At 41.7% G+C, this 21,955-nt stretch overlaps 1 protein-coding gene across 2 annotated transcripts in view; it reads left to right on the top strand.

Annotated features, from left to right (window-relative positions):
- Positions 1 to 15,744, top strand: part of CDKL4 (cyclin dependent kinase like 4) — a 55,834-nt gene extending 40,090 nt beyond the window's left edge. For both annotated transcript variants that reach the window (XM_023216409.1, XM_023216410.1), the window contains 4 exons: positions 4,426 to 4,623; positions 7,236 to 7,318; positions 9,639 to 9,695; positions 14,968 to 15,744. In XM_023216409.1, coding sequence (XP_023072177.1) covers positions 4,426 to 4,623; positions 7,236 to 7,318; positions 9,639 to 9,695; positions 14,968 to 15,123 — 494 coding nt within the window. In that variant the 3' untranslated portion in view covers positions 15,124 to 15,744. The remainder of the gene's footprint in view (positions 1 to 4,425; positions 4,624 to 7,235; positions 7,319 to 9,638; positions 9,696 to 14,967) is intronic.
- Positions 15,745 to 21,955: the final 6,211 nt, after the last annotated feature.

Here is a 21,955-nt window from a genome sequence, read left to right as displayed (position 1 = left end):
GTGATGGAAAAATTTTGAAGGTGCATAGTGGTGATGGTTGCGCAACACTGAATGTACTTCATGCCACTGAATTGTACAATCTTAAATGGTTAAGTGGTAAATTTTATATTATGTATATTTTACCACAAAATAAATTTAAGCTCCTCCTATACATAGATGTATAGATATACACAGAGAGGTAAAAATTTTAAAGTCAATAACCAAAGGAGAGAATATTTCAAGATTGGTAATAGGTTGATAGATAAGAGCTTATATAAATTGGTTTAAAAAAAACCACAAAAGCTCTGAGTAGAAAAATTAGCAAGATATCAACAGTTCACAGATGAAAGAAAAGGCTAAAAACATGAAATAATCTTCATCTTCACTGATATCAAATAAATGCATATTAAAATACTACTCTTCACCAATGAAGCTGGCAGAGTATTTTTTGTTTGTTTGTTTGTTTGTATGTTTTTGAGACAGAGTCTCACTCCGTCACCCAGGCTGGAGTGCAGTGGCGTGATCTCAGCTCATTGAAACCTCCACCTCCAAGGCTCAAGCAATCCTCCCACCTCAGCCACCCAAGTAGCTGGGACGACAGATGTATACCACCACACAGGGCTAAATTTTGTATTTTTGGTAGAGACAGGGTTTCACCATGGGTCCCAGGCTGATCTCGAACTTCTGGTCTCAAGTGATCCTTCCACCTCAGCCTCCCAAAGTGCTGGGATTACAAGTGTGAGCCACCATGCCCAGCCAGATTTTTCAAACAATAACTACACAGAGCTCACAAGATTGTTTTTAGTGGGAACACAATTTCGAACAAATCCTGGAGAAAGCAGTAAGTGCCCTTTGTATCTTTAATTTCACTTTTAGGAATCTCTCATAATCCGAGATACTACTCCCCAAAATAATACAACATAATGTTCACTGTAGAACCATTTATTACTGAGAAAAAAATTAAGAAGAACCCAATCATTCAGAAATACAGAATGGCTAAAGAATTTATCTGACTTAATACTGTGAAATATATATTTTTAAAGGATTTTAATGACATGAGAAGCGCTGTAGCTCACAACATGGGGCTAAGTGAAAAAGAACACATAGCTGCACATACAGACTGATCCCAGTTCTATTCCAGAGGTTAACTTGGTTTCTCTCTGGGTGGTAGGTGATGTTTTATTTTCTTCTTTATGCTTTTTTGTATTTTCCAAGTTTTCTACAAAGAACATAAATTTCTTTAATAATTTTATAAATGGGCCAGGTACGGTGGCCCACGCCTGTAATCCCAGCACTTTGGGAGGCCAAGGCAGGCGGATCACCTGAGGTCAGGAGTTTGAGACCAGCCTGACCCACATGGAGAAACCCCATCTCTACTAAAAATACAAAATTAGCTGGGTGTGGTGACGCATGTCTGTAATCCCAGCTACTAAGGAGGCTGAGGCAGGAGAATCGCATGTACCCGGGAGGTGGAGGTTGTTGTGAGCTGAGATCGTGCCATTGAACTCCAGCCTGGGCAACAAGAGCGAAACTCCTTCTCAAAAAAAATAATAATAATTTTATAAGTGTATGTTTACGCCTCTCAATCTAATAATTCCACTCATAGAAAATCGTTCTAAAGGAATAATTCTTTTTTTTTTTTTTTTTTTTTTAGAGAGAGAGATTTCACCATTTTGCCCAGGCTGGTCTCTAATACCTAGGCTCAAGTGATCCATCCCCTTCAGCCTCCCAAAGTGCTGAGATTACAGGCATGAGCCACCAAGCCCAGCTCCTTTTTTTTTTTTTTTTAGAGATGGAGCCTCGCTCTGTAGCCCAGGCTGGAGGGCAGTGATATGATCATAGCTCACTGCAGCCTCAACCTCCTAGGCTCAAGCTATCCTTCTGCCTCAACCTCCCATGTAGCTGGGACCACAGGTGCATGCTACTATGCCTGGCTGATTTTTTTTTTTTATTTTTTATTTTTGTAGAGACAAGATTTCACCATGTTGCTCTGGCTGGCCTCAAACTCCTGGGCTCACACAATCCGCCTGCCTTGGCCTCCCAAAGTGCTGAGGTTATAGGCGTCAGCTACTGTGCTGGGCCTTGAAATAATTCTAAATACAGAAAAAGTTTTGTGCAGGGATTATTGAAAAATAATGTGGTGTTATTTATAGTGACAAAATATTGGACAATTTGGGAAAGGTAAAGTAAATCCTGGCGTATGCACTTGGTAAGCTGTTACGCAGCCATTAAACTCAAATTTAGGAAGAGTTTATAATAACATGATAAATGCATAGAATTCAATGAAAAAAATCGGGACACAAAATTTTATATGTAGTGTGATCAGAAGTACTTGTACCGGCCTAAGCAATGTAGTGAGACCTCCATCTACAAAAATAAAAAAAAAATTTTTTTTTTAATTTTTTTTTTTTTAAATTAGCCAGGCATAAGGTTTCAAGCCCCTATAGTCCCAGCTACTCAGGAGGCTGAGGCAGGAAGATCATATGAGCCCAGGAGTTCAAAGCTACAGTGAGCTATGATTATTTCACTATATTTTAGCCTGGGAGACGGCATCACCCTGCCTCCGAAAAAGCACTCAAAACTATGCTGTAAATAAGAAAAAGACTCAAACGAAATACACCAAAAGATTAACACAAGGTACCTTTGGGTGGTAAAACTTGGGTTTATTTACCTTCTTTCTGTTTTCTTATGTATTTTTTCATATTCTCTGCAGTGAGCATATATGACTTTTAAGTTGAAAAATGTTCCAAACAAATAAAACAGCTGACATAGCCTGTAAATAGTGACAATTGCTAGTGGTTGTTATTTTCCTTCTTATTCTCCATTTTGCAGATTTCCATTATGGTATTTATTAATTTTTAATCCTTTAAAAGTTTATATAATTTTATAAAAGAGCAATGAGCAAGTAAGATTATTTCCTTTTCCCACTCCTATGAGGACTGTTCTCTGACCAGAGCTGCAGCCGTTATTTTCTGAGCTGCCTTTTGTGGCAGTGTCTTTGGGGCTACCCGATGACTTTACTAAGGAGAATTGCCCATTACCTCATCTCTGCAAGCCGGGCTGCTTTCCAATTGTTCCTCCTCTGTAATGCATTTGTAGGGCTCCTCATCATTCAGGGTCATGTGATGATTCTGGGATTGGCTTCCATCCACTTGGAGGCAGGTGTCTTGGGTCCCGGCACTCCACACCTGTGGCATAGGGCAGGGCTGGGCAGTGAGGCACCCAGCTGTCTGTCTTCTGTCTATCACATACCACAGAGGACTCATATACATAGCACAAGGAGTCAAATTGAGGTCTTTGTCACCATGGGTCCTAAGTAACACATTTGGATAGAAAAATTAATTTATGCAATTGTCTAGTGCTGCATTAGTTTCCTGGGGCTGCCATGATACATTACCACAATCTGAGTGGCTGAAAACAACAGAAATCTATTTTCTCACAATTCTGGAGGCCAGACATCTGCCATCAAGGTTTCAGCAGGGCCACATTCCCTCTGAAGGCTCTAGGAGAGGACCCCTCCATGTCTCTATCCTAGCTTCTTTTTTGTATATGTGTGAGTCAGAGTCTTACTCTATCGCCCAGGCTGGAGAGCAGTGGCGCGATCACGCCTCACTGCAGCCTCCACAAGTTCAAGTGATTCTCCTGCCTCACCTTCCCAAGTAGCTAGGACGACAAGCACACACCACCATGCCTGGCTAATGTTTGTATTTTTAGTAAAGACAGGGTTTTGCCATGTTGCCCAGGCTGGTCTCTAACTCCTGACCTCAAGTGATCTGCCCACCTCAGCCTCCCAAAGTGCTGGGATGACAGGCATGAGCCACCATGCCCGGCCTCTATCCCAGCTTCTGGTGGATGTGGGAAACCTTGGCATTCCTATGCTTGCAACTGCGTCACTCCAGTCTCTGCCTCCAGTATCACATGGCATTCTCCGTGTCTCTGTGTCCCTGTAAGGATTCAAGTCACTGAATTTAGAGTCCACCCTAATCTAGTATGACCTCATCTTAACTAATTAATTACATCTGCAAAAACCTTATTTCCAAATAAGGTCACATTCACAGGTACCAAGAATTAGAACTTCAACCTGTCTTTTGAGGGGACGCAATTCAACGCACAACAACCACCATGCTGATGATAAAATGGAAACCAACAATGCAGTTTTGACTTAAAGTCACACTCCAGAAATTCTCATTCCCCCCATCACTACCACACCACCCACTGCCCCAGTTTGGAGTAATAATAAATGTTAATTACCTCAAGTGCTCTTGAATGTCAAATTTACTATCTCAATGCACAGTAACTGTTTCCTCAATTAGTGCCTCACTGCCTTAACTGTTAAGAGTATCATGGCCTCTGATGGTTATTGAAGGCTGAATGCCTGATGTGTTCTTGGGAGCAGTTCACATGCTGGGAGAATTGACTTACCTGATCTGATTGATGCATTTGCAGTTCCAGGAGATGCCTACACCGATTATGTAGCTACGAGATGGTACCGAGCTCCTGAACTTCTGGTGGGAGATACTCAGTATGGTTCTTCAGTAGATATATGGGCTGTTGGTTGCGTTTTTGCAGAGCTCCTGACAGGCCAGCCACTGTGGCCTGGAAAATCAGATTTGGACCAACTTTATCTGATAATCAGAACACTAGGTATGAATTGCATTTTATGGTGACCGTTGCTGAATTGTTATAGCATTCATATGTTACAATACATACATACATACATACATACATACATACATACATAGAAAAAACAAGAGTTTGATTGCTTCTTCAAACAACTCAGGATGGTTGTTCTGGGGTCTGGGTTGTAGCCAAAGCCCAATCCTTTTCTAAACATGTAGAACCCTAACTCCTCTCAGGGAACGCTCAGGCCCCTTTCCAGGAAAAGTCAATTAGCCATGGAATAAACTATACATTTACTTTCCATATCAGACTAAGATAGGGATAAGGATATGAGTCAGCTGCTGAGAGCCTACTGTAAGATATTCGATCAAGTGCAATTTCTGTCCACTGTAAAAGAGGTTTCCCCCTTTATTCTAGAGCACGAATCAGCAAATGGTTTCCATAAAAAGCTAGATGGTAAATATTTTAGGTTATGCAGACTGTACAGTCTCTGTTGCAATTCCCCAACTCTGCTATTGTAGTGTAAAAGCAGCCATACCCAGCATGTCAACAAATGAGCACAGCTGTATTCCCATAGAACTTTATGGACACAGAAATTTTAATTCCTTCTAGTTTTCACATGCAACAAAATATTAAAAAATCTTTTTTGACTTTTAAAAATCTGCTTAAAAATGTAAAACCAATTCTGAGGTCACAAGCTGTACAGAAACAGGTGCTAGGCCAGATTTGGCCTGCAGGCCATAGTTTGGCAGACCCCTGCCCAAGAGTTTAAGAGTCTGATTTTACTTCCTGATTAGGAGTGGCTGCTGAAGTTTCGAATAATGTTAACACATCTTCTTTGTGTAGTACTTTAGAATTTACAAATTACTTTCATACACATCATCTTTTTCAGTCTTAAGAAAAACCTGTTAAGGAAGTTACAATGTTTTTAATTGTGCCTATGTTATAAATGAGGAAACAGAGGCTTAGGGAGCTTCCATGATTGGCCTGAAGTTGCATAGCCAGGTAAGTGCAGAATAGGAATGGGACTCTAAGGGTTTCTTTTGTGAGCTTTCATTATGTGTCAGCATAACCTGAAAAGTGAGCCACGGCTTCATGTCAACAGCATAGATGCAAAGAAAATGATACCTCTACACATAAAATGAGAATTTGTTAATTCCTTCCCACAGGCTCTCCTGGCAGCATGGCTGCTGGACAGTTCCCTGTTCAGTTCCAGCATATTATGGAAAATTCTGCAGCATGAAAAATGTGGGGTAGAGTACCACTACGGGCCACACTTTGTCTGATTCATTCCCTGAAAAGATTCTGGAAATTTGCATTACAGACCTGAGTTTAAATCCTGGATCTGTTAGGTTACTGTGTGATCTTGGACAAGTCATTACACTTCTCTGAACCTCATTTTCCTCATTGGAACAATAGGGATTTAAAATAGCAACTACTCCAACCTGGGCAACATAGACAGACCCCATATCTGCAAAAAATTTTTAAAAATTGACTGGACATGATGGCGCATACCTGTAGTCCCAGCTACTCAGGAGGTTGAGGTGGAAGGATTGCTTGAGACTGGGAGATCGAGGCCGAAGTGAGCCATGATTGTGCCACTGCACACCAGTTTTGGCAACAGAGACCCTGTCTCTAAATAAATAAATAAATAAATAACAACTATTGTCTTGAGATTATGAGATGAAGTCTCATCAAATTTCATTTATGAGATTAAATGAGATAATGTGTGTAAAGACCATAGTACCATTCTCTCACCTTGTCCTTTTTTTTTTTTTTTTTTTTTTTTGAGACGGACTGTCACTCTGTCACCAGGCTGGAGTACAGTGGTGCGATCTCGGCTCACTGCAACCTCTGCCTCCCAAATTCAACCGATTCTCCTCCCTCGGCCTCCCAAGTAGCTGGGACTATAGGTGTGTGCACCACCACGCCCAGCAAATTTTTTGTATTTTTAGTAGAGACAGGGTTTCACCATGTTGGCCAGGATGGTCTCAATCTCTTGACCTTGTGATCCACTTCCCTTGGCCTCCCCAAGTGCTGGGATTACAGGCGTGAGCCAACGCACCCAGTCTTCACCTTTTGATGGAGGCTGAATGATGACCACATGTGACGAAGAGACTGGTTTGGGAGAACTGCTCTTACCTGAGAAGGCATACGTCTGCAGAATCCCATTCCTCTCATCTCTGGAGGGACCAATCAGGCACAATATTTCTTTCACACCTGCACTTCAGGCATTAACCCTGTTTTTTGTCTTTTTTGTTTGTTTTGTTTTTGTTTTGAGATGGAGTCTTGCTCTGTCACCCAGGCTGGAGTGCAGTGCCATAATCTTGGCTCACTGCAACCTCTGCCTCCCAAGATCAAGCGATTCTCCTGCCTCAGCCTCCTGAGTAGCTGGGATTACAGTCACTGACCACCACGCCCGGCTAATTTTTGTATTTTTAGTAAAGATGGGGTTTCGCCATGTTGACCAGGCTGGTCTCGAACTCTTGACGTCAAGTGATCCACCTGCCTTGGCCTCTCAAAGTGCTGGGATTACAGGTGTGAACCACCACACCTGGCCTTCAGGCATTAACCATTTAAACACTTGATTATTCTTTACCAAATTTATGATGAATTATGTGGTTTGTATTTTACAGGAAAATTAATCCCAAGACATCAATCAATCTTTAAAAGTAACCGGTTTTTCCACAGCATCAGTATACCTGAACCAGAAGATATGGTAAACTGCTCTATCTTGAATATTTTATTACTTGTGTTGCTGCTTTCTTTAAAGAGGTAGTTGTTTCTTATTTATTTATTTAGAGATGATGTCTCACTCTATCGCCAAGGCTGGAGTGCAGTGGCAAGGTCATGGCTCACTACAGCCTCAACCTCTGAGACTCAAGTGATCCTCCCATCTCAGCCTCCCCAATGCTGAAATTACTCATATGAGCCACCATGCCCTGGCTGTTTCTTTTTTAGTATTTGTGGTTTGGCTTCTGTTTTCCTTGTGACATATTGACACAGTGTGTTAGTCTGTTTTCACACTGCTGTAAAGAACTTCCCTGAGACTGGGTAATTTATAAAGGAAAGAGGTTTAATTGATTCACAGTCCTGCATGGCTGGGGAGGCCTCAGGAAACTTACAATCATGGCAGGAGGGGAAGCAGGCACCTTCTTCACAAGGCGGCAGGAGAGGTGAGGGCACAAGGGAAAACTGCCACTTTTGAAACGATCGGATTTTGTAAGAACTCGCTTACTATCATGAGAACAGCATGGAGGAACCCCCGTCATGATCCCATCACCTCCCTCTCTCGACACATGGGGGTTATAATTTGAGATGAGATTTGCGTGGGGACACAGAGCCAAACCATATCTCACATATTGAAGAAACTATATAAAAACTGCATTACAATGAGCCAGGAAAAATGCTTTAAATGTTTACTTGTCTTAACTATTCAAAAATTAATGTTAAATTTAAAGTGAAAGTATATTTAGTGTCTTAGATACGACATATTTTTAATCCATTGGTCAAAGCCTTAGGAGAATTTTCCCTTAAATAGTTATATTCTCATAAAGACTACTTATAGTAGTCTTCTTCATTTTGACACAAATGCATTTAAAAATTTTTTCGGCTTGTAAAACAAAACTCAAATCAATCAAAAGCTTTTTTCACAACATATATTTTTACACGGGTGGTTGTTTTACAAAATGATCCCCATTGTACTCATTAAACTCCAAATCACAGGGATCATCTCTCTACTTTTGCAATGGTCTTTGCCTTTATTTGAAAACATATCAATGACCACTTGACTCTCTCTCTTACTCTCTGAAGACATTGACTTCCTGTGTGTGTTACCTAAGTTCAGGCTATGCTCTTTAAAGCTCCAGATGGTCCAGAATCTGCCTATAAAAGAAAAAACTGCCAGGAAAAGCATGTGTCCACACTCCAGCTGTGCTGGAGTCAGAACCATGTGCGGATGGAAAAAACTCTGAGAAGGCAGATCATGATCTACGATAAGCGTGAACTGTCCAAATAACCTGAGCTCCAAATGTTCCCAACCATCTCTAGACACCCTGTTCATTTTAAATCAATTATTTCATATAATATCTTGATTTATATACTGGTTTTCTTTTTTATTGTCTTTGTTAAAACCTTTAACAAATGTAATACAAGGTTAAAGGTTGAACTGCAAGGTTAAAGGTTACAAAGGAATATTTATATAACATGTGTTTAAAGAATAAACTACAACAAATTTAAGTGTCTTGAGTTTCCCACCGTTATCTTTCAGGCATCTCCATCCCCTTCTTTCCTCATCATTCTGAATGTTGTGTTTTTCATTCTTTTGGTTTCTATAGTGTTCTTATGCATGTAGTCCAAGGTATTTTCGTGGATACTCGAAAACATCCTTAGAAGTAGATCAGGCACAGATTTTACGGCACTGTTGTAGGATTTCAGATGGGAGCATTTGGGACCCACATTTACCCAGCATCAACTGCAAGACATTGTGAAATTAAGAAAATAACTTCATTTTATGTATTTCAGATCTTTACAATGTACAATTATATAAAAGCATGATTTTTAAAAAATATATTTAAAATGAATTATCTAACCTACTAGAGAGTCTTTCTTTAAAGTGTTGTTATTACTCATATATTCAAAATATAGGCCAGGTGAGCTGGTTCACCCCTATAATCCCGGCACTTTGGGAGACTGAGGCAGAAGAATCACTTGAAGCCAAAAGTTTGAGACCAGCTCATGCAACATAGCAAGACCCCATCTCTGCAAAAAAACTAAAAATTAGCTGGGTGTGCACCTATAGTGCTAGATACTCAGGAGGCTAATAAAAATTAGCACCTATAGTCCTAGATACTCAGGAGGCTGAGGTGTAAAAATCTCTTGAGCCCAGAAGTTCAAGGTTAGAGTAAGCTATGATCCTGCCACTGCACTGCAGCCTGAGAGACAGAGGGAAACCCTGTCTCTAAATACACACACATACACACACACACACACAATTTTTTTTGTTATTTAATATTGAATGTTTTAACTTTATTTTTCAGGAAACTCTTGAGGAAAAGTTCTCAGATGCTCATCCTGTAGCTCTGAACTTCATGAAGGTACTTAAGAATCAATTATGACTCTTATTAGCTATAAATTGTAATGACTGAAGCTGGTAATTTGAGGAGGGGTGGACAGTGGATTAAATAATGCCAAAATAGGATGTAGTCATTGAAAATGATAAAGAACTGTAAAATAATTCCAGTTAAAGGGACATCAGTGGTTTAAGCAGTCATTGTTCTAACATATCTATTAACATTAGTAGATGAGGCAAAATCAGAGTCATGTAGACACCAGACCTAGCTCCCGCACTAGGCCTAAGAGAGATGGTCAAACCAAGGACAGATTCAAATAAAAAGCAGAAGAAACTTACCTCTGCCTAGTCTGCCATTCATGCTTGACCAAATGAAGCCACACTAGAAGGTGTGTGACCCTGCCATCCATTGTATATACCAAAAGCTCATTGGACAAAGGGTATGAGGATACTGGAGAGGGTATCTATCTTTAACAGTCAATTAAGTTCGGTCTACAGCAGTGTCTTCCAAATGTGGCTATTCATCTGAATGGCCTGGGAGCTTTTGAAAAATATGGATTCCAGTATCTAGCCTCAGATTGAGAAGGAGAATTTTCATGAGTGGGACCTTGGCATGTGTATCTTTAAACATGCCCTTAGGTGATTATGATAAACAACTCAGTTTAAGACTCATCTGATCTAGACGGCGGGGCCATTTGGATGACCTAGAGTCAACTTTGTAGACCACCCTTTGTGGGAGTGCTGATCACTGCCATGGTGCTATTCAGAGTGCTGGAGTGCTTCAACCTGAGTCCTCCTGAGAGTCAGAGCCAGATACCCCTGTGCTCTCGGACTCCCCATACCATTGCTCCACCTGACCTCAGCTGCCATCTGTCCTGTCTTACTGCCCAGACCTGCCTTCATCCAGCACTCAGCAGGTCCTGTCCTAGAAGCCCAATTCCCTGACCTTGTTCTTGACAGGTGGTTCTGACCCACCTGCAATTTAGCAAAACCTGCAAGGGAGAAGGGAGGCATCAAGCACTGCAAGCCCAACCAATTCTCAGATGGAAGCTAGGGACAACCTGTGGTTCCCTCGAAGGCAACTCTGGGGCATGAAAACTGCAAGATGTAGGACAAGGTCCCCGTCCTCATCTCCAAAGATGAAGAGCCCTGGTTGGCTGCCTAAGCTTTTAGATGAAGCTAGGTTTGTTACTCAACTATTTTATTTAGACCCGTAAGTATCAACGTAAGGCCCAAGAATCCTCTCAGTGCATCAAGGATTGTGCTATTTCATGGGCCACACCCTATCTTATAGACTCCTGCCCCATGGTGGATGAAAGAACACTTTAAATCTTTGCAATTGAGACATTCTTTTTTTTTTTTTTTTTTAGACAGAGATGGGGTCTTTCTCTTTCGCCCGAGTTCTCCGCTCACTGCAACCTCCGCCAACTGCGTTCGAGCAATTCTCCTGCCTTAGTCTCCCGGGTAGCTGGGACTACAGGCGCGCACAACCACACTGGGCTAATTTTTGTATTTTTAATAGAGATGGGGTTTCATCATGTTGGCCAGATGATCTCCATCTCCTGACCTCATGATCCACTCACCTCGGCCTCCCAAAGTGCTGAGATTACAAGCGTGAGCCACTGTACCCAGCCCAGGACATCTTTAACAGCAAATAAGTACTGGCTGCCATAACTGGTGTTTATCTCATGGGACCGAATCATAACCTATGCAGGGAACTGCTCAGGTGGATGACGTATTGGGCAATGGCGGAGTCAAGGAGAGCAGTGGCATGCAGTAGCCAATCTATGGCAGGTCTTTTGTGTTCTCTTCATTAGGTTTAAAATGAGACCATGAGCACAATCTTTCTTATTTATTACTCATTTATTTCCATAGTCATGACTATCCTATCACTATATCATCAGCTTAAGCTAGTCATCAAGAAGGAGACTATAGACTATTAGAAATTTTATTAGAGCATTTTCTGTGAAATTTGAAGTTTGGACTTAAGAAAAGGATCCTGACTTGGACTTTACAGTTTTGATTTCTCATCTCCCATCTTCAAGACGTTTTCTGGGTTAGGAGCATGTCTACAGGGAACACCTCTGATTAATTCGTCAGCTTCTTGATATACAGAAAGTTATTAATCCAGGCAGGCAAAGACTCAGAAGCCTCAATTCTACTCAGTTCATCTCAGTGCTTCAGAACTAATCAAGCAGGACATTGATCCAGCTCAGACTCCATGGAGGGAGCTCAGCATTAGTAGTGTCTTTTAAGAATCTAAAAATGTTCTTTAAAATGAAAATTCATAGGTATTTAGTGATGGACTAGATTTCAATAGTTTTGAAAGCCCATATAAAAATATGAATGAGTGAATGAGGCTGGGCATGGTGGCTCATGCCTGTAATCTTAGCACTTTAGGAGTCCAAGGCGGGAGAATCACTCGAGCCCAGGCATTTGAGACCAGCCTGGACAAAGTCAGACCCTATCTCTACAAAACACAAAAAATAAATAAAAATTATCTGGGAATGGTGGCACTTGCCTTTAGTCCCAGCTACTTGGGAGGCTAAGGTGGGAGGATTGCTTGAGCCCAGGAGTTGAAGGCCACAGTGAGCCATGATTGTGCCACTGCACTCTAGCCTGGGCGACAGTGAAACCTCATCTCTAAAATTAAATTAAATTAAATTAAACGTGAATAAATTCAAGATATATTTGAAAGGAAAACTGATCGGACTTAATTATGACTGATATATGGGGAATAACGTAGAAGAGGTGGCAAGGATACAGTGCCTGTATTGGTTTTTCAGGTATTGGCAGGTCCGGGCTTTCTCTGAAAATTCTTGGCAAGGGTCTTTCCTTGCCTCTTCCAGCTTCTGGTAGCCCCAGGCATTCTTTGGCTTGTGACAAAGTAACTCCAATTTCTGCCTCCATCATAGCACGGCATTCACTCTATGTGTCTGTCTATTCCATCTTCCCTCTTCTTATAAGGAAACCAATTATAATTGGGTTAGGGGGTCTACTCCATGCCATTATGACCTTGTCTTCATAAATTACTTCTGCAAAGACCTTATTTCCAAATAAGGTAACATTCTGAGGTACTGGGAGTTAGAACTTCAATGTATATATTTTTGCGGCGACACAATTCAACCCACAACAGTGACCTTGAGACAGATGTTAAGTAAGCAGTTGCGCCTGCAGGTCTGGAGTTCCTAGGAGAGGTCTGGAATGGAATTGTAGATGTGGAAATCTCTGGTAAACTTTGATAATTGAAGCCATCGGCAGCAAAGAGATCACCTAGAAACCAAGAATAGATGAGAAAAAAAGGGGTGGCTAGGATTTAGCCTTGAGGAACTTTATCCAACCATAGTGGAGAAGAAGGTAAACTAGCAAAGGCTGGTTTGAAAAGGAGTGGCCAGGAGGGAGGAGCAAGGAAAGTGAGAGATTAGAGAAGCCAAAGAGAAACAAAGTTTCAAGGAGGGCTTGTTCAGTAGTGTCTAATACTATTGAGGAGACAGAATTCAAAATACATGATCGGTTGAAGGATATGGAAGTAGAGGTCAGAGGTGTTAATAATAAGAGCCACTTTAATGGAACAGTGGAAGCAAAAACCAGAATTGAGTGATAAAGAAATAGAGACTATCACAGCTTGTATTCAAAATAGTCTTTCTGGCCGGGTGCAGTGGCTCATGCCTGTAGTTCCAGCACTGGGAGGCCGAGGCGGGCAGATTACTTGTGGTCAGGAGTTCGAGACCAACCTGGCCAACACGGTAAACCTGTCTCTACTAAAAATGCAAAAATGTACTCAGCATGGTGGTGCATGCCTGTAATTCTAGCTATCTGGGAGGCTGAGGCATGAGAATCGCTCAAACCCAGGAGGCGGAGCTTGCAGTAAGCCAAGATGGCGCCCCTGCATTCCAACCTGGCTGACAGACAGAATGAGACTTTGTCTCAAAAAAACAAAAAAAAAATGTCTTTCTGTCCTAATACTTTACTGACAGTATTAGAGTTTGAGGAGAATGCTTCAGCAGCTGGAGTTGATATATGGCATGGGTCATTAATTAGGGGTCATTTGCTTGGACCAGGCAGTAGACATGGAGCGACAGGTAAGTCTAGTTTTGCTGAGCAGGTTTCTTGAAGAACAGGACTAATCAGATCCCTCGCCAAGGGCCAGGTGATACTGCTTAGGGGCAGGCAGCTTCAGGGATCTCAGAGATCTGAGGTCAGCTGGGGTCAGGGAGGAACAGACACCACAGAGCAGTGCCCGGCTGGGGCAGTCTCAGGCAATGCAATTGTCTGGGCTTCAGAATGTCTCAAAACAATGTTTGTGATGGTGGTGAGCCTTATTTCTCTCTTATGGATGGAAGGCAATAATTTTCAGGTCATCTGTGTATTGTAAAGCTGCTCCTTTTAAAAATGCAAATGTAGGAGCGATGGTGTCTCACTATGTTACCCAGGCTGGTCTAGACCTCTGGCCTCTCGAAGTGCTAGGATTACAGGCAATAGCCACCAGGTCTGGCTTAAAGCTGCTGTTTACGGATCATAATCTGTGTTTATTGATGGGCAAAGTCCCACTGTCTGGCTGGAGTATCAGTGTTTCTCAGAGAAAACCTCTTTGTGTCAGGACCCCCACAGCCCCCTCTGCTGTGATACTCTTCCCCACTCTCAGAAGCCGACCTAGAGGCTTCTAATGGTCTCAAATATAGAAGGGTCATAATGTCACCTTTTCTGTTTTGCCTGTAGTTATTTTTTATATGAACATATAGTCCATTCATTTCTCCTTGTTTCAGGTTCATTCTCATGACTGAGGTTCTCACTTCCTCAGCCGTCTCCTTAACCCGGATGTTCTCAAACCTGAGCATATGGGCATCGGAATCACCCAGAGAGCTTGTTAAACACAAACTGCCGGGCCCCACCTCCAGTGCTTCAATTCCCTTTGGCAGGCGGGGTGTAGGACCCAAGACTTCGCATTTCTGGCAAGTTCCTGCAATGCTGATGTTTTTAGTCCAGGGACTACACTCTGTAGACTGCTGCAATTTGCTTTCAGTAGTGATTTTAAAATGTCATTGGTGGGAACACTGGATCTACAGGCGGCCTCTTTCAGAGAGACACTGACCATCTATTCATTCTGCCCTCGAAAGACCTTGAAGTAGCAAAAAGAAGAGCAATCCTATTAGCAAGCTCCAACTACTTGATAATACACAAACTTGAAGATTTTCTAAACCCATATTTATCCTAACAAGTTATTACTCAGTTTGTGGGCATGGTAACAAAATGAGCCCCTCCCTTAATATCTTCTTTGTGATTCTGTTCCTCCAAAGGGGTGTCTGAAGATGAATCCAGATGACAGATTAACCTGTTCCCAACTGCTGGAGAGCTCCTACTTTGATTCTTTTCACGAGGACCAAATTAAAAGAAAAGCGCGTAACGAAGGAAGAGACAGCAGACGCCAGCAGGTACTTCCACTCAAAAGTTAAAGTGCTATAAAAAGAATTTATTTTTTGTTTTTGTTTGTCTGCCTTTCAAAGTGAGACAAGGTGGACACCAAGACCTTTCGTTTGTACTGGTGTAGTTGTATTTGTCTAGCTTAATAAATATTGGTAATTGATGTAATAAAACCATAGAACTATGAAAATATCAAGATTATTATTACAAAATCTTATTCCAAACACACTTGAATCAAATTGTTACACAACTGTTTGGCTGCTCTGATTGGATATACCACCCACAAGATCGTATACCCATAACAGAACAACTTTGTACAATAAAACGCTGATTCCAACAGGACTGAGTTTTGCCAGCATTGCAAAGGAATCCAAGTGCCTTTCTGTAGCCTCCAGATGTGCAATAAAGGTAACTTGACTCTTCCATCTTTTCACCCATGGCAGGCACCTAAGTCTGCCTTTCCTAGGCTTTTTCTCAAAACCAAGATCTGCCAGCTACAAAGGAATGAAACCCAGACATCTGGGAAACAAATTCTATCCAATGGGCCAGTATTGCAGAACAGTACGGTGACTCTTATGACAAATATTAATTCTGCAGTTTATCAGGTGACTATCCTTCACTTGCTTTCAGAAAACTTTGAAGTTAAACCATAAACTCCATGGAAATAGGTTTGTTTTGGTTCAGGGCTTTTTCTCACCTTGTAAACCCAGCACCTAAAACAGTATCTGACTCATAGAAGGTCCTTAATATTATTAAAATAAGTAAGTAGACAAACATTGCCTAATAATAAACCAAGTTGGTAATTTCCAATTTATCAGAGGCTAGCAATTTTCACAGCTAGCAGATTTTGCGTTTGCTTAATCTTTCATCTTCAATCTAATTTTCAGTCATCTGTCTTCTCATTAGCATGTTTTCCATAAAGGAAAAAAGCGTTGGCTTTTCCCAACCTTTTCATAGTTAAAATAGGAGTTTTTTGGGAGAGAAAAATCAAACTAATCAAGAAGATGAAATGTTAAATCAGTTCTGTGTATCCAAAATCTCCAGGTATCCATATTTTGATTACATGGGTCATTTTACCTTTTACTATTAAATGTTGGCAAACCAAGCCCAATGCAGCTTATACTTAAATAACAACAAAGAAATTAAATAAAGATTGCTGAGGCAGCAATCTGAAAGACAGTGTGAATTGTGTGTAAAAGGACACTCTCCTTTTAAAAACATCTCAGCTGGCGCGGTGGCTCTCGCCTGTAATCCCAGCACTTTGGGAGGCCGAGGTGGGCAGATCACTTGAAGTCAGGAGTTTGAGACCAGCCTGGCCAACATGGCAAAACCCTGTCTCTTCTAAAAATACAAAAATTAGCCGGGCATAGTGGCGGGCGCCTGTAATCCCATCTTCTTGGGAGACTGAGGCAGGAGATTTGCTTGAACCTGGGAGGCAGAGTTGCAGTGAGCTGAGATTGTGCCACTGCACTCCAGCCTGGGCAACAGAGCGAAACTTTGTCTCAAAAATAATAATAAAAACTAAATAAATAAAAACATCCCAGTACTTTGGGAGGCCGAGGCGGGCGGAGCACACGGTTAGGAGGTCGAGACCAGCCTGGCCAACATGGCAAAACCCCGTCTCTACTAAAAATACAAAAATTAGCCTGGTGTGGTGGTGGGTGCCTGTTACTTGGGAGGCTGAGGCAGAAGAATCCCTTAAACCCTGGAGGCAGAGGTTGCAGTGAGCCAATATCATGCCACTGCACTCCAGCCTGGACAACAAGAGCAAGACTCCATCTCAAAAAAAAAAAAAAAAAAAAAAAACCTCACCGGATTCCCCCCCACACTGGCCTGGGAGGGTGCACAGTGTCAGCTGCCCCCGCTGGCCTCCTGGTTCCCCTAATCACTGTCTCCCTGGGAATCTGTCACTGACCTCGCCTTGTCTCGAGGGAGTTGGGTGCTGCTCTCCCTTCACAGCTCCAGCTCTCTGCTTGGGTTTACAGCTGTGCTACCCTTTCCTTCAATGCCTGTAACCCAGCTGATACAGATCAGGGACTGTGAACAAGGCCTTCCAAAAGTCCCAGAGGCAACAAAAGGAAAGAAACACAAAGGGCAGCATGTACCTAGAGATGCTTATTTACAGAGATCAGCCCATGTTCTCCATCCTCTGTAAACTGCATCCTATCCACCTCTGCATGGTGGGCCCCCCTGTAGCACACACATGAGGCCAGTTCTAAACAGCTCTCTCCTTCAAGTGAGGTGTCCAGGGAGCCAGACCAAGAGAAAGACAGGAGTGCCTTTCAAGTTCTGGTTTTCCTTCAGAAGACACACCTGAATCCTAGACATTTTACCTGGCAGAAAACACATGTTACAGGAAAAAATATTTTCATTCATTGTGGTTTCCTTAAGACTAAATAATGTTTAAAGTTGATAGTAAAGAGGTTTTAAGCCTTTGCTGTTCTGCCAATATCCTAGCTATTAAAAATTTGAGGCCAGGTGGGTGGCCCACGCCTGTAATCCCAGCATTTTGGGAGGCTGAGGCAGGTGGATCACCTGAGGTCAGGAGTTCAAGACCAGCCTGGCCAACATGGTGAAACTCTGTCTTTATCAAGAATACAAAAATTAGCTGGGCATGGACGCTCACGCCTGTAATCTCAGCTACTTGGGAGGCTGAGGCACAAGAATCACTTGAATCTGGAGGCAGAGGTTGCAGTGAGCTGAGATTGCACCATTGCACTCCAACCTGGGCAACAGGCTGAAACAGAGTGAAATGGTGTCTAAAAAACAAAAATTTGTTTTGAGATGGGTACTGTGTAGTCTCCTGGAATTATTGTATAGTAGCTGATGGGCATCTACCTCTTAAACATTGACTAGATACTCAGATTAAGTGTACTGAAATAAATAATAGTATATCCATGGGTATCCTAGAATAAGTAATAGAACCTAATTTTCAGGTATCAGAAAATCTCAATTTTTGGAAAGGTAACCCTACTTAATTTTAAAATTGATATATTTTGACATCTTTGTACCATAAGTATCCACTTGTCTTATCATCTTTAAATCAAACTGTACAAATAAACATTGTTTTCAATTTACTTTCTTATTTTTGTCTTATTCTGCTATTAGAATCAACTGTTGCCTCTCATACCAGGAAGCCACATCTCCCCCACACCTGATGGAAGAAAACAAGTCCACCAGTTAAAATTTGATCATCTTCCAAACATTTAGGAAAATGTTCTTTCAAGTGCAAGTATTAAAATATGTACACATTTTGTACAAGTGAGATAGGAATTCACAGTGTTTCAAATGCAAATGAGCCATATGAAAATTAAGATGCCTTCTAGAATTGTTTTGCTCTGATCATTGCTGATTCCTTTCCCCGTGCTTTTACATGCCAACTTTATCTTTTAGAATATTTTCTTTAAATGTTATAAAGCCTAAAACTGCACATATGGAAGAGACATTTTCAATTTCATCAGAGCAGCCCCTCCTGAGGCTATTTATATGGAGAATTTGTGAGCTTATACTTTGATTTATGAAAAAGATTTACATGTGTCATCTTGCTTCAGCTGACCACATAATTTCTTTTGTTTTTTTTTTTTTTTTTTTTTTTTTTTGAGACGGAGTCTCGCTCTGTCACCCAGGCTGGAGTGCAGTGGCCGGATCTCAGCTCACTGCAAGCTCCGCCTCCCGGGTTTACGCCATTCTCCTGCCTCAACCTCCTGAGTAGCTGGGACTACAGGCGCCTGCCACCTCACCCGGCTAGTTTTTTGTGTTTTTTTAGTAGAGAGGGGGTTTCACCGTGTTAGCCAGGATGGTCTCGATCTCCTGACCTCGTGATCCGCCCGTCTCGGCCTCCCAAAGTGCTGGGATTACAAGCTTGAGACACCGCGCCCGGCCCACATAATTTCTTAAAGCAATATCAGATAGCCTGCCTCACTGTTTGTGTAAGAAGTGACATATGTTCCTGCATTGTAATTCATACTTATTGTAACCAGGTCTGTTGAGTAATGCTGGTATCTTATTCTGTGTTTTCACATTGGTGTAGAAAGGGAACCTTGAAAGGTCATTCAGGTTTATATCTAGATTCCACGGCAGGCTCTCCTTTGTCTCATGAGGCATTGATGATTCTATTTTTAAAGCAAGCTAGAGAAAATTACATACAAATTCCAATACATAGCAAACAGTGGACCAATGACAAGGAATTGCCACCCTCATCAGTAACACCCTCGGATAATTGTCTGCTGTCCTTTGCTATATCACCATTCCTTATCCTTTTCTCCTCCTGTCTAAATCATCTCATCTCAGGACCCAAGCCAATCCTCCAGGGTGTGTTATCTCAATAGCTCATTGCCAGTACTCTCTTGCAAACATTTGCATCCATAACCTCTATGAAATTGTGCAGCCCAAAACTAGTCAGTGCGTCGTAATCAGGTTGGTTTGTAAACACAAGAGCAGGAAGATTATCTTTCAGTTAATATCATTTCATATCTCTTACAAAACAACAAAGCAAAACAAACCCCTCAATAACTGAGCTGAATTTACTTTGGGATATTTACCCAACTAAACTTGACATACATACATACATACATATATGTATATACATGTATTTGTAAATATATACTTAAAATTATAAATTTTATAGCATCGAAGTAGGTGCCTTTTATCCTGGACATCAAAAATGATGCAGAATATTTAAAAGTACTTTTAGTTTGCTAACAAGGAACTCATATAAAATAATAGCATAGGGCTATCACTGTTAGGCAAAAAGGCACTATCAGTGATATTCCTATCAAGAAAAATTAAGAGTATTTTATTAACTCATTTCTGCTCCCATGTCTGGCATACTGAACTGATTGTTGTCAAATTCTGCAAATACACTTTATTCCAGAAATTTTCTGTGTCCAGCACCAAGAATTAAGGATACATTGTTAGTGAAGAAACATAGAAACATAACATCCTATGTTCATGTCTAAAAGTCTTCCGCACTTAGAAACATGTAAACTCCCAGAGAATCTCATTCAGTTATGTAGAAGCATCCATTTAATAAGGAATTATGACATCTAAACAATAGTTTTTTGTTCAAGGAAGGATTTTTTTTTTTTTTTTTTTTGAGACAGGGTCTTGCTCTGTCACGCAGGCTGGAGTGCAGTGGCATAATCACAGCTCCCTGCAATCTCCACCTCCCCAGCTCAAGTGATCCACCCACCTCAGCCTGTAGCTGGGACTACAGCGGGCACCACCACACCTGGCTAATTTTTAACTTGTTTTATAGAAACAAGGTCTAGCTATGTTGCCCAGGCTGGTCTCTATCTCCTGAGTTCAAGTGATCCTCCCACCTCGGCCTCCCAAAGATTACAGGCTCATGCCTGTAATCCCAGCCAGGAAGGACTTTTTAAGTGAGCTGATCTGATCTGGCCATTTTACATTCTTAGTGTAAATATAACCAGTTAAGGCCTTCTTATTTTCATCTTGTTATCAGGAATATGCCTTTTTATATTTGTATGTTTCTTGCTTTTCTTCTTTTTGAGACAAGGTCTCACTCTGTCACCAAGGCTGGAGTGGCACAATCATGGCTCACTGCACCCTTGACCTCCTGGGCTCAAGCAATCCTCCTGCCTCAGCCTCTCAAGTAATTGGGACTACAGGTACATGCCACCACGCCCAGCTAATTTTTTTTTTTTTTTTTTTTTGAGATGGAGTCTCACTCTGTCGCCCAGGCTGAAGTGCAGTGGTGCAATCTCCGCTCACTGCAAGCTCCACCTCCCAGGTTCATGCCATTCTCCTGCCTCAGCCTCCCCAGTAGCTGGGACTACAGGCACCCACCACCACGCCTGGCTAATTGTTTTGTATTTTTAGTAGAGACAGGGTTTCACTGTGTTAGTCTCCTGACCTTGTGATCCACCCGCCTCGGCCTCCCAAAGTGCTGGGATTACAGGTGTGAGCCACCGCGCCCGGCCCCAGCTAATTTTTTATAGAGAAAAGGTCTTGCTATATTGTCCAGGCTGATCTCAAACTCCTGGGCTCAAGCAGTCTCCCTGCCTTGCCCACCCAAAATGGTGGGATTACAGGTGTGACCCACCACACCCAGCCGGTTTCCTGCATTTTTAATAGGATGATACCACGGGTGCAAAGAAAATGAGAAATAAAAGATAAAAGGCAACTTTGCTGAACAATTTATTTTCAGCTTTCATAATGTTTTTCATTTAAGCCTTATTATCAAACCACTCTTACTGCTGTAGCTCTCCTAAATATATATCTCTATGTATTATGTATCTGTATAGATAATATATTTATGCATATATATATGCATATAAAATATGATATACACATACACATGCAGAAAATAAGACAGCATTCCATTGCCCATTTTACTTGTAATTATGTTTCAAACAACCAGGAAGTTTTTGGCAGGGATGGTGGGGTGACTGTCTTTCCTTATTTTTGCTTGCATTAAAAAATTAATTCAAACTAGCATTTCTTTTTTTCATTTTTTTCCTCAGACAAATCCATCATTTAGGTGTCACTGGCGAGGGGACAGGAGAGAACATCTAATGCTTAGAAAAATGCTGTAATAGGCCAGGCGCGGTGGCTCAAGCCTGTAATCCCAGCACTTTGGGAGGCCGAGGCGGGCGGATCACGAGGTCACGAGATCGAGACCATCCTGGCTAACCCGGTGAAACTCCGTCTCTACTAAAAAAATACAAAAAACTAGCCGGGCGAGGTGGCGGGCGCCTGTAGTCCCAGCTACTCGGTAGGCTGAGGCAGGAGAATGGCGTGAACCCAGGAGGCGGAGCTTGCAGTGAGCTGAGATCCGGCCACTGCACTCCAGCCCAGGCGACAGACTTCGTCTCAAAAAAAAAAAAAACTTAGAAAAATGCT

Source organism: Piliocolobus tephrosceles, chromosome 15, assembly GCF_002776525.5.
Source record: "Piliocolobus tephrosceles isolate RC106 chromosome 15, ASM277652v3, whole genome shotgun sequence".
NCBI lineage: Eukaryota > Metazoa > Chordata > Mammalia > Primates > Cercopithecidae > Piliocolobus > Piliocolobus tephrosceles.
The sequence above is the reverse complement of the archived record's forward strand: the minus strand, read 5'-3'. Positions and strand labels throughout refer to the sequence as shown.